The sequence below is a fragment of the Lissotriton vulgaris genome, chromosome 7 (assembly GCF_964263255.1).
Source record: "Lissotriton vulgaris chromosome 7, aLisVul1.2, whole genome shotgun sequence".
Classification (NCBI taxonomy): Eukaryota; Metazoa; Chordata; class Amphibia; order Caudata; family Salamandridae; genus Lissotriton; species Lissotriton vulgaris.
The window spans coordinates 1164436981-1164449962 of record NC_141695.1 but is presented as its reverse complement, the minus strand read 5'-3'; the positions used below and the strand labels follow the sequence as shown (position 1 = coordinate 1164449962).

General features: G+C 45.9%; 1 protein-coding gene across 1 annotated transcript in view; it reads right to left on the bottom strand.

The window, feature by feature from the left end:
* The window catches only part of LOC147703099 (E3 ubiquitin-protein ligase RNF14-like), a 165887-nt gene that overhangs the window by 107464 nt on the left and 45441 nt on the right, over positions 1-12982 (bottom strand). Inside the window, exon 4 of the mRNA XM_086931636.1 lies at positions 10259-10777. Coding sequence (XP_086787762.1) covers positions 10259-10777 — 519 coding nt within the window. The remainder of the gene's footprint in view (positions 1-10258; positions 10778-12982) is intronic.

Here is a 12982-nt window from a genome sequence, read left to right as displayed (position 1 = left end):
CACGAAGGTGTACGTGCACCTCGCAGAAGCACCAGTTTCAAGTTGGTGCATCACAGGAAGGTAAAGTGGCATGTGTGCAGGTTACATAGGCACACAATATACAAGTAGAGGTATAATACTGCAGTTCATAGCGGACACTCGAGCACAAGAGCATACGTTAAGTTGCGATGTTTACATACGTTTGTAATCAGCACAAACTTTACCCGTAGGTGTACGAGCACGTCGCGGAAGAACCAGTTGCAAGTTATGTATGCCATCTTTACTCCATCCCTCACGATGTTTCGCATGAGTTGTGGCTATGCTTAGTTAATTGAGAGTTTACATAGCGCAGAATTTACCGGAAGGGGTCAGAGCGCTTTACAGTGAATCTGTGGCATTACATAGTATTGTGGATTACATGAGTTCGTAAGGGGAATAAAATGTTAGAGTTGCTTATGGACATGAGGACAGGGGAAGTGTTTCTATTTACACTTACAATGTGACTGCTAATTTAGGTGTGCATCGTAAGCTCCAGGTACAAGACTCCTTGCTCACTTCTTGTAGGTACAAAGCCACGCGGCATAGATAGGGCGCAATTGGCCCGAACCATGTGGTTATGTAGTGTGCATTTTCTCCTAGCACGTCCAGCACCCCCAGGGCCTGGTGTGATTATGATGGGCGGGGTTGGGGCTAATTTGTACGTTTTGTTCTATGTCCATGCAGGCTACCATTAAGAAAAGGATGCCGGAGCACGCCTCGTTGAAAGTCACGGGAGTGACCATGGATAAACAAGTATCGGCACACTGGGGTCAGTGGGCCGGATGTAACCGAAAACAGGTGTGGTTTGAGGCTAACGTGTTTTCTAATTACAGATTGTCTTTTGGCAAAGAATTAGACAAAGAGGACTTTGGGATTTGAGCTGGAGCAGGTATGGTTGGACACACTAGCTATAATAGTACAGTCCAAGTGTACCCTGGGTATGTGTGGCTTCTTTCTATAAAATATGACACCATTGGATCTGTCGCTCTTGGGCCTGGGCTTACCGGCAGTAGTAGCATCAGGTTCGATGCCCGGCAATCGACACGCATACATCCTGTATTTCGAGGGTAATTCTGTTCTACCAGGGTCATAAATTGGATGCCCCCTTGTAAAGCAACTGGTGCTATCGTATTGGGGCTGAGACACGGACGACCGAGTTAGGGCTTGCGTACCTGTCAGCTGCCTGCATGTATGTTGCGTGTAAACTGAGTCTTAGTTTACTGGGGCTAGGGCATCATGAGCCTCTGCGGTTGGTTGAGTGCGCCACTACTGTTTGCGAACTGTCGGTGTGGGGGTTTTGTGTGACAGCAATGTGACATGGGGAGCGATTGGTATCTCTTGAGCACGTCACCACTGTGCGTGAATGTGCAGCATTTGTGTGTCATAGATGTGTTTTATATACCATCTTTATATACCTTCACTGCGAGTGTGTGCAGAGTCACAACCTTTTTGAGTCACTGTGGTTCTAATGGTGTAGGTGTCAAAGCTACCCCCAGGATTATGCAACATTTTAAACCACAGCACAGGGAGAGAGCTTGGTGTGGGATTTATTGACCAATTAACTGTGACTGTATAGAGCTTTTCCGACATTTTGCAGCTTGTAGAGTTATTTGTTCGCCCATGGACGGGCCCCGTGGACATTTTGACACAGATCAAACAAAACAAGAGGTAACAAACGGTGCATTATAGGAGGTAAGGTGACATGTGTGCAAGTTACAAAAGCGTACAAAGTACAAGGAGAGAAGAATAGTAAGGGAACGAGTTAAGAAGTAAGAAGTGTGGCTCATGGTTAGAGCGGCAAACCCTGATGCAGAGGTCTAGCCCGGGACCAGGGTTCGATTCCCCGCCTCGGTGGGTCTTGGGCTCAAAATTCCACAGACCTGATAATTCTCGCCTCAGTGCCTATTCCAATCACGGAGTCCCACTCTGCAACTCTGGGCAATAGCTTGCTTAATCTCCACAACGGCCCCCACAAAGCTAAGGATGCCTGGCCTCCTCCTTGGGGGGTGCCCAGGAGTGGACGCCTCACAGGGAAAGCCAGGATGGGTTCCACAGCGGTATTCGTACAAGCGCCTTGAGACCCTTGCGGGTGAGTAGTGCGCTATACTAGTATCAATTTACATTACATTTACATTTACACTCTAAATCACACACTCCTAAGCGCAATGGTCATTATTAGACTTAGCATGTGAATAATTGACTTAGTATCAAGACACTACACTTCTGCATCTGGCACTGGAGGTACGCAAGTATGTGTCCCATCCAACTCCTTACGAGAATGTATTGTGGGAAAACTAGTTCTCGTAACTGACAAACAAGCTTGGACTCGGTGGCGTGGGGGGCATTGAGGGTCCTGGCTCTTTGCAGAGAATCCATACTGCTATACGGAGGGGGGGGCAGGGCTTCCAATGGATGTTTTATGTCTCAAATGCAGGAACTGCGCTGGAGAACCGCCCTACTCACATGGGGGTCCACCTGATCTATCAACAAGTAGAAGGGTCATAGCACGCTGGGGGCAGTGTGCTAGGGTCCGGGACACCCAGGTCCTCCCCAGGTGTCAGGACTGTCCCTGTTGTGGGGCACACAGGTTACACCCCAGGGAAGTATTACATTCATAGTCAATGGGTGAATCTGAGCTTAGCAGGTAGCTCCTGTGCAATAAATGTTTTTTTTCTCGTGTAAAACATCGGAGAAGCATGGGTAATTTGTTGATTTGCTGGGGAGAATGGGGGTGTTCTGTCAGTAAGCAGGGGGAGAATGTGGGCAAATCATGCATGCCCTGTGACAAAATGGAAATTAGTTTTCTTTTACACAACTGAGGGGCTTGGGCATATCATGCATCCAAGGTGCAATAATGGAATATGTTCTTTTGTACAGCAACTGGTGAGCAAGTAAGGGGCTCTGATCCAGGTGATCGAGTTAGCAAACTGGTTCTCGTAACTTACAAACAGGCTTAGCCTTGGTAGCGTGGGGGGCATTGATGGCCCCTGTCTCATTGCAGAGAACCCATTTGGGATATGAGGGGGGCATGGCTTCTAATGGATGTTTTATGTCTCAAATGCAGGATCAGCGCTGGAGAACAGCCCTACTAACATGGTGGGCCACCCAAACTATCAACAGGTAGAAGGGTCATAGCACACTAGGGTCAGTGTGCTAGGGTCTGGGATTCCCTGGTTCTCCGCAGGTGTCATTACTGTCCCTGTTGTGGGGCGCGCAGATTACACCCCATGGCAGTAATGCACGGGTAATGAACTGGTGAGTCTGGGCATAGTAGGTAGCCCATGTGCAATAATTGGATGCTATCTCTTGGAATAACAACTGATGCGGCTGGGCAATTTGTTGTTTTACTGGGCTGTTCTCTTTTTAAGCAGTGGCAAAGTGTCGGTAAATCATGCATTCCCTGTGATAAAAACGAAAGGCGTTTTCTTTGAAACGACTGCTGTACCTAGGCATATCATGCATCCCATGTGGAATAGGGGAATGTGGGGTTCTGGGTCAGCATGTCCAGGATTGGAGTGTAACCTGTTTTCTAATTTCAGGACAATCGGATCAAGTGCACAGGCACCACTCTGAGAAGGTCAGGTGGGAACGGAAGCAGGAATTGCCAAGGGTGCTCCGGGCGCGGAGCCTGAATGCTGTTCCTGGTCAAGTGCTCTTGGGGGGCAAGGTGACAACCCGGTTCTGACTTCATGCAGGGGCGAGTAGAAGCAGTGTTAAGTGTAGAGGTTGGGCAACTACCATTCCCCCGTTACGCATCAGCCCCAGTTGTACTCAAGTACCTCATGCAACTGCTGGCCTCAGCTCATAGGTGACAGGAGGGGTAACCACAAGGGTAGATAGGCAGAAGACTGGTATGGTTTTCACCAGGGGGGGGGGGGGCACAGGGGTCTTCTACAGAAATTTTCTGAAAGCCAGCCCTTATGTCACACTATGGGTCTGGCGCACGGCAGGGGAGAGGGCCTGTCCAGGTGGTCAGGGGCTACGCTATTGTCAAGTCTGAACTTCCGTAAGCACAGTTAGGGCCTGCCAAAATCATGAGGGGCAATTGCGGCCCAGGGCATCCTTTTAGCCGTGAGGGGGCCTTGTTCGCTTCTTTTGACACTCTGCTGTGGGATACAAATGGGTCAGTTCAGTGGGACGTATGCTCCGTTGGGTAGAGCTCCTTAGAGTAAGGCGTGTGCAACATGGACCTGGGGTAGCCAGCTCAGGCTTGCTCCTGGGTTTGTATAAGTTGATGTGATGGGCCAAGGGGTGCTACACCATGTGTGAAGGCGAGGGGCCTCCTGATGCATGCTGATGGGACCCTTTGACCAAATACCAAGTACAGCACATAATACAGGGGTGTTTGGAATTCGCAAGCAACGAGGTCCAGGACAAGCGCTTTTGCAGCCACGCCTCTAGAATAGGGGCATCAACCTCGGCTTTCCAGGCAGGCTTGCCAGTGGAACACATAAAACAAGTGGGGCGTTGAGTCAAGTTGCTACAAGTATTACATACGTCCTTAGGAGGCAGATTTATGCACAGACCTCAATTTTGATGTGCTGTTGTTGTGCGACCTGGAGTCGCTATGTACAAATGCACCGAACAACGTGGATTTGGTTTATAAGATAGGGGTTGCTACATGCGGAATGCACAGGGTGTTTTGATGAAGATGGTATGCACCTATCAGAAGTGAAGATGGTCCTCATCCTGATAGATTCAGCGGAAGCACTAGTAGCAGCAGGTCGTGAAGAAAAAACTCTAGAAGGTGGGGGGGCTCTGGGGCGGCGGCGGCCACATCCAGAGCCATGGCGGAGTTTCAGGGCGATCCAACACAGGAAGGTACAGAAGGGTACCCTCTACAGGAGCACAGGAAGGGTGCGAGAGCAAATTATCCCCAGGGAGATCCTCGGTGGGATCCTGGAGGAGTGACGCACCCCGTTAGTCCTTCGGGCGGTTGTGGATCTGAGCAACCGGGGGTTGCCTGCAACGCTCAGCCCCCCCGTAGGGGGAGGGGCGTGAGTAAGGGGTGAACTGGAGGTCCGCCGGTGGGAGGGGGTTAGACCTTCCCCCAATATTGATAACGCCCCCTCGGCTAACACCACGGGGAGTTTATGGCTCATCAGGTCGCGAGGGGCGGCCTGACCCTGGATCGCCCGTAAGAGAACCCAACATGTTGGCATAATGTTTATGCAAATAAAGCTGCAACAACTTTCTCCAACAAAAAACATTGTGTGGTGTCTGTTATTTGGGAAGTTGTCGTGAGCAGGTTGGGGTCTGGGCCGATGTTGGCACTATGACAGGCTACCCCGGGCCACCGAAGGTGGCGGCCACCCTTAATGCCACATGATGGCACAGACCCAAAAGAGTGGTCTAGTGTTTGGGGATTCGAAGGGTCCCCCACTGGTGATGTCACTTCCAGTGGGGGAGGGGTCAGGGGCCGAGGGTATATGGCCTGGGGTCGCGGGCTTGACGCCCTCTTCGACCCTCGTCTGGCCGCGTGGACTGACCCCCTCCCCCTCCTGGACCTAGACGTGCGGTGCTGCCCGGACGCTGTTTTCCCTCCCTACCGCTAACCCGGCTATCGGGCAGCAAGGGGGGGTAGTTTTCTAATGTCAATTTTCTTTGTGTTGCAGGCGGAGTTACATGGCGATCCAACGCAGGTAGGTACAGAAGGGTACCCTCTACAGGAGTACAGGAAGGGTGCGAGAGCAAATTATCCCCAGGGAGATCCTCGGTGGGATCCTGGAGGAGTGACGGTGCCCCGTTAGTCCTTCGGGCGGTTGTGGACCTGAGCAACCGGGGGTTGCCTGCAACGCTCAGCCCCCCCCCCCCTGTAGTGGGAGGGGCATGAGTAAGGGGTGGACTGGAGGTCCGCCGGGGGGAGGGGCTTAGACCTTCCCCTAATATTGATAATGCCCCCGCGGCTAACACCACGGGGGTTTATGGCTCATCAGGTGGGCAGGTCGCGAGGGGCGGCCTGACCCTGAATCGCCCATAAGATAACCCAACATGTTGGCATAATGTTTATGCAAATAAAGCTGCAACAACTTTCTCCAACAAAAAATATTGTGTGGTGTCTGTTATTTGGGAAGTTGTCGTGAGCAGGTTGGGGTCTGGGCCGATGTTGGCACTATGACTGGACGCAGTATATTGTTTCAAATCACATGTGTATAGGATTTAGCTAAACAGTTTTTGTTGTCTAGCTTCCTGTATTTAGACTGCATTCCGCACTCAGTAGATTTAATTTACGGCAGGACACTGTGGCTCGGATACTAAATCTGGGGTAAACAATTTTTGATATATATGGATGGTTGTGTTTGCTTCACCTTTCACTGTAAGAGGGAATTCTGGGGCATGTAGGCCTGATGGGACCGGACTAGATTTGTCTGAAAGATCGCTTTGAGGCATTACTCGCCCATGTTTTACGAATTGTTTTAAGTCAATCTAATGGTTAAAACGATAGGGAAACTTTAACCTATAGAGTTGTACTGTGTGTTCCATTACGTGACAGGAATACTCTCTTTGCAGCTCTCATAACTCGTGTGCCGCTTTGCAATACATGTGGACACCGTGACATGCTGTCGTCGTGTGGAAACCACTGGAGTAACCGGTGACACCTGTTAAAATTTCTCTGCGTTGTACTAATCGGTTTGGACTATTATGTGGGACTTTCTCCCTGTTGTATCATAGCATGAGACCACTGGGGGAGTTATAAAAATGCCCTAGGAATTGTGAGGACTGTAACATGAGAGGAATACTCTCTTTACAGCTCTCATATCTCGTGTGCCCCTATGCAATACATGCGGTTGCCTTAATTTGCAGTCGTCGTGTGTAAGTCACTGGATGGAACCAGCTATAGGTCTGAGATATGTGATAATGTCTCAGCGTTGTACAAATCGGTTTGGATTATTATGTGGGACTTTACCCCTGTTGTTTCATAATATGAGACCACGGGGGAGTCTTATTAATGCCCTAGGAAATGTGAGTACTGTTTTACGCGCCCTGACGATGACAAGGGCTACGTGTTTAAAACATCGCTGCTCATAGAATTAAACTATGTTGCAGTTCATTTCTATTGCTATTGAAATACTCTTTCCTTCTCTCTCTACAGACCCTATTTGGTTTTATTATTTATTTTTCAAATACTGTCACAACAAACTGCTCTGATCCTTTCCAGTGGATAGAATCACAGGTGAATACTTGCCAATCTCGATTTTTATTAATGTGTCTGGGATCCGTCTCAAGTGACATGTGGCTATTAGAATACTTGCCAATTTCAATTTACGTTAATGTTCTCATATGTCTTCCTCTTTGTAAAATAATGGTAAATTAATAATTTTTCAATATAAACTTTGTTGGCTAACTGTTGACCACTTTCCATACTAGATTCTGGCCTATTGTTAGCCGCTTTTATGGATACCAAACCCATCTGACAGTCAATTTACTCTGGTCTACAGATCCAGTGACGGCTCGCACCCGAATGCAGAAGAGTTAGTAAGCTTCAATTCAGAATGTATTTGTACAGATCAACAATGTACCGAGTCTGTACTAATTGTTTAAAATGAGTATATCCTCTATATAAAGGCTCTTCCACTCACCATCTTTCTATCCATTTTATCATTTTATCTTTTCATGTCTTGCAACTTTCAAGCGATTTAAGGACCTCTGATCCGATAATCTTTGAAATCCACTTCCCTCAAGTGCTTCTGGATTAAATTGGATACTTGTTATTAACAGGTTTGTTCAAATGTGCTTCTTTCGGACTAGGCCGCGTTCCATTGGCCTTGTAGCCAGTCTGCTGACTTATCACTTGGTGTCTTCTTGACTGGTGGTACAACCTTTCTGTTATGATTTATTAGGATTATTTGGATGATTACAAGCCTTTGAAAACAGTGATGTGCATTCTGCAACAGACACTTGTATATCGAATAGAAACACCCGGTGACTGGGAGTGATTTCGGAAAGCAGCCGTGTGAAGAAGGTTCCGGTTTGGGAACAGATAGCCCCCCACATCCACTTTTTGGCGTATTTTCACCCGCTTCTTCTCTCCTCCCCCCCCACCTCCCCCTTATTTCTCTCCTCCCTATTTTGTTGTTTCATTTTCTCCCTCGTAAGCCCTCACGGAAATCCGATTTCTTTGGTACGAATGCATAATTGAAATACAAATTGTTAGAAAGGGTATATGTCTCTATAAATGTAAAGGTTTTTAGGCAACATGAAACGCATCTATGATGTTTGGATATCAGCACTGTTGTCAACTATGTGTTTCACTTGTTTTTAACATAATATATGTGATGGGTGTGCTGTTTAGGTATGTCATTATCCATGTTGTGTTGTATCTTTTGTAGAGTTCTCACTAATCTTCAACAAATGAACTGATTTATTCACTTGTTGTGTCATGTTTTTGTGCCATCGTTCGTTTTTATGCTTTGTTTGTGCTATGTATGTACTTGTTATGTATATATTTTTCTGTTATCATCTTTGTTTTCAGCCCTGAGGAAGCTCCCAATGTGGTAGCAAAACGCGTTAGCTGATGACTTGCATGGAATGGTCTTAAACGGGAAATATTTTATAATAAAGAAGTGACTATTTTCATACACTTTGGCCTCCTGGACTTTGTGAGCTGTGCACCCCCAATTTGTTATAATCATCTCTTGATATGGAGCACAGTAGCGCCATTCAATGGCTGGCATAGGGGTTGACTGCACAGCAACCTGAGATTTAGGAACTGGCGTGAGGTGCAGCATTGAGGGCCCACTGTTGCTGTTTGTTTTTTGGTTCTGTGCTTAGTAATTAGTTCACAAGATGGTTTTAAGTTGTTCATTTAGTTTTCCATGAATTTTCAAAAATTGCTCATAAACAAGATTGAAGAATCACACTGTAGCAGGGATTTTCATGTTTCTAGGTGCATTGAAACAAACAGGCAACTAGACCATGGAATCCTGGCCTTCATCAAGTGAGGAAATAAGGTCTTCAGTCATGGAGAACGAAAAAAAGAAGACGGTCTCCAACTGGAGCTTGTGCAGGGCGCCCTTTCAGTTGTCGGATGGCTGAAGAGAAGATGCCTTATTGCCATAGATAATGATCCTGCCGCCAGGGCATAGTAAGTCAGCAGACACCTGAAAGGAATGTCAGCACCAGGAATACTATATATATGTGGAACAAAGCAACATAATAGGCCATATAAAATATGCCAAATGGAGAAGTCTCTAGAGAACACACACACACGTCTTTATCTCCCTCAGTGGAGGGCAATTATTACTTCAATAGGCCAATATCTATTTACAAACCTACCACATGGCCCAAGTACTTGGTTCCATCTCAAGCGGTGCACTTTCTTTCCCAGTGTTTAGAAAATAATAATGTTGATGCTAGATGAACGCTAGTATAGAAGTACAAGTGTCCCTGAGATATAGCATGAATCCAAAGTTGTGAGTGATGGACGCAAAGAGTTCTCTTCTCTCCCAATTATACCTTACCCGAAGAAAGTGTGACACATTCCTGAAGCCAATCTGTCCCTGCATGATTGTACTGCTTGAACATTTTTGTGTCTACCAAGAAAAAGCACTGAAATGGAAGACAAACATGAGAACAGCAAAAAAAATGGTGGACAAGAATATATTGCAGTTAGGGTGGATCAGAAGGGCTGTTGTCTCATGAAGAACCTCTCCACTAGAAGGGGGAGTAGGGACTGGGGGACACAAAGCAGGTGGAGACAGAAAAGACCATTAGATTACAGCTGAGTACAAATGAAGGGGGGGGGGGTGTCAAGTCCACAAGTGAAGCAGATTTAAAGAGAAGGAGTTAGAAGAAGTTAGGAAGTTGGGTGTAGAAAATGTGTTAATTGAGTTGGCTGTGCAAGGTTAAAGTCAAAATCCATCTGGATCAAAAGTGGCCTTCCTTCGAAAAAAGGTATTTGGCGGGCAAGTTCCTTGACAAACAATCATTACAATGATATAGGGTACGTTCTTGAGATAGTCCCATACCACACATTATTTCAATGTTAACTTAAGTCTTCCTGGGTGCTTTCATAAGGTTTCAGTTTTGTGCTGTTGAATGTAACAGATGGTCAATTAATGACTTCATTTCAGATCCCACTACCTATTTGCATTCTTTCTTCATATAGTAAGATAGGGATTTGGTTGACCTGCACCTTTGACACAAATAAAACACAACAAACCTTATCAAAGAGGTAGGCCTTGTCCCTGAGATATAACAATATAAATAATAATACACTCCTACAAAAGACAGATGTTACCTGAGATGGAGTAGCAGTGGAGTCACATGTGGGTTCGGGACAGCTGAGACGGTGCACCAGACCCTCCTTGATTCGCATTTCGAAGTACTCCCTTAGACAGTCTTTACAGTAGACATGCTGGCACACCTTAAACTGTGTGCAGTCAACACCAAGCTTTTCTGAGAAGCAGATATTGCACGTGTATGGTTTGCTCTGGAAGCTCCTTAACTGCTGAGCCTGATCAAAGTCCAAAATATCCCTTATCAGTCTGTCGAGTGACTCAGCCTCTTGCATAGCTCTTTCGTCAAGGACCGCACAGTTTGGCATCACTCCACGTAATGATGTACTTGCCTCTTCTTTTTTTTGTGTCTTATCGCCCTGACTGCAGAGCCCAGCACCGTCCACTGTGACTTCATACGGGGATGTGATATTCAGGTGCTGTAGAATTTCTTCTTTTAAAAATTGCATCCAGGTAAACAAAACTACAGAGCTCTTGTTCTCCTCCCATAAACTGTCCAACTGCTTGCAGAGAGATGAGAGCTAAAACAGAAAATATAAAGTGCTTACCAACTATAGCACGCTTGATATTGCCACTTCATGATGTTTAGTGTTTGTAATCGTATAAACCAGTGGTACAGCGAACATTCCTATACACCATTTTCAAATTTACTGACATGCTCCCCTACCATTACTAGCTTAAAATCCTGTGTAAGAGGTACTACTGGCAGTCCATGGAATACCATGGCCAAACGTATAGAAATATGTAACCACATACGGTGTTGCAATATAAGTGTCTATCATGCGCAAACCAGGAATTAAAACTTGACAATATTTCATGAGGGTGATGCACCTGGAGTTGTTGAAGCCCACTGTGTGATTAAAGTGAACTTTGACTCAATTACAACATATTCACTGGCAAACAAATATACAAAGACTGCTTACCTTAAAGGCATGTACAAACAATTAATTCATATACGGTTTGGCCATACAATTCATTAATCTCTGATATCAAAAGAATAGCACCATTATTAGTATAGAAATATTATCTTTTATTTATTCTCAAGTGTCAGAATTTACAAAAACAATTTCAGGCATTATGAAATGAATGAAAAAACACTTACATGCACAGAATTGATGAATGAAAGCCACTCACCCATCTCTTCCTGTGCGCACACAAACACAAAGGCACGCTCTATTTCTAATACACATTAAAAGAAACAATGACTGGTCAAAAATATAGCCAAGATAGAGGTTAATTTAACTTTCCTGGATTTCAATCCTGTAGTCATGGCCAACAGAACCAACTAAATAACGCTGGTGTACATTTCGGTTGATCAACACCAATATAGGTGACCACAGGACACACAACAGCATCAACAAACGTTAACTAGGAGTTGGCATATCACTGCAAATAAGTATTTTCATTCCACTATGTAGAAATGGTCTGTTGCCTATGTATAACCACTGTACTTCATCAAGATTCAGGAAATAATAACTAATTTAAACAAGTGGCTAAATGTAAATGTAAATGTAAATGTAAATGTGGGTGTACTTGTAAAGCGCACTGCGACTCCATGGAGTATCCTGGCGCTGAAGACCGCTGGGGAACCCGTCCTGGTTTTCCCTGTGAGATGGTCCCTTTCTGGGTATCTCCAAGGTGAAACCAGGCATCCCCGGCGTCTGTGGGGGGCCGTTGTAGAGATGAGGCAAGCTTAATGCCCAGAGTTGCCGAGTGTGTTCCCTGTTTAGAGTAGGCACCGAGGAGAGAATGATCAAATCCGTTTTGACCCTGGTCCACGACCCTGCCGCATCGGGAATTGAACCCGGGCCGTTCTCTGCTTACGGGTCTGCCGCCTCTAACCAGTGAGCCACACCACTCCACTCCACTAAATATCAGATTCGTACATTCAGATATGCTACTGGTGGGTGTGATGAAGAAAATACACGTTCTTAATATGAGGCTTTCTTTCCTCATCTTACAAATGCATGCACTGCCTTCGAGACATGTTGTATTATCTATATGGGCTTCAAGCCCACCCACAGGCTTGCTATTTGCTGGCGTCATTGTCACTCTTCTATTCTATGTATTTATGGCATGCATTTGTCATGCTTCTGGCAGAGTTTATCCCTCCCCGAGAGTAGCGATCAACTACAATCTCACTCCACCAGTTATAATTATACCATGTGTTTTCCGAAATATTTTTTCTTCATTTGCTAAGCAATTTATATGATTGCTCCTCTTTTCTTTTAAGGTCGTGCTTTTTTTCTTTTGATGAATTTCCTCATAGCGCCCCCTTCACCACCTCCTGTCTGTCGCTGCCAGTTATTTCCAGCACTTCGGCTTCCGTCACTGGTTGCAGTACACTTAGTCTCTCCGTGCCGACCTCTCCCCCCACCACCACCTCCTGCCCATCGCCACTTGTTACTTTCAGTGCTTCATCAAAGAAGAACAAGGACAGAAAAGGACGAGAAAGGTTTCCAAATGGGTAATGTGAGCACAGACTTTGCCTGTAAGTAAAAGAAAATCTCCCCAGATGCTGTTCTAACAGTAAACAGCATTGACAAACTTTGGTTCTTTACCTAAACGCGCAAATGCCACCTGTGCTCTTCTTCTGAAACTAAAACTGCAGAAGCGAGATGGTTCTTTGACAACAACCACATTTCTGTGTATTTCTAGGTGGTGACAGGATTGGTACTGGGTTTAGGAAAGGCCACCAATGTCACACCAAGAGGAGGCAAGTTTAT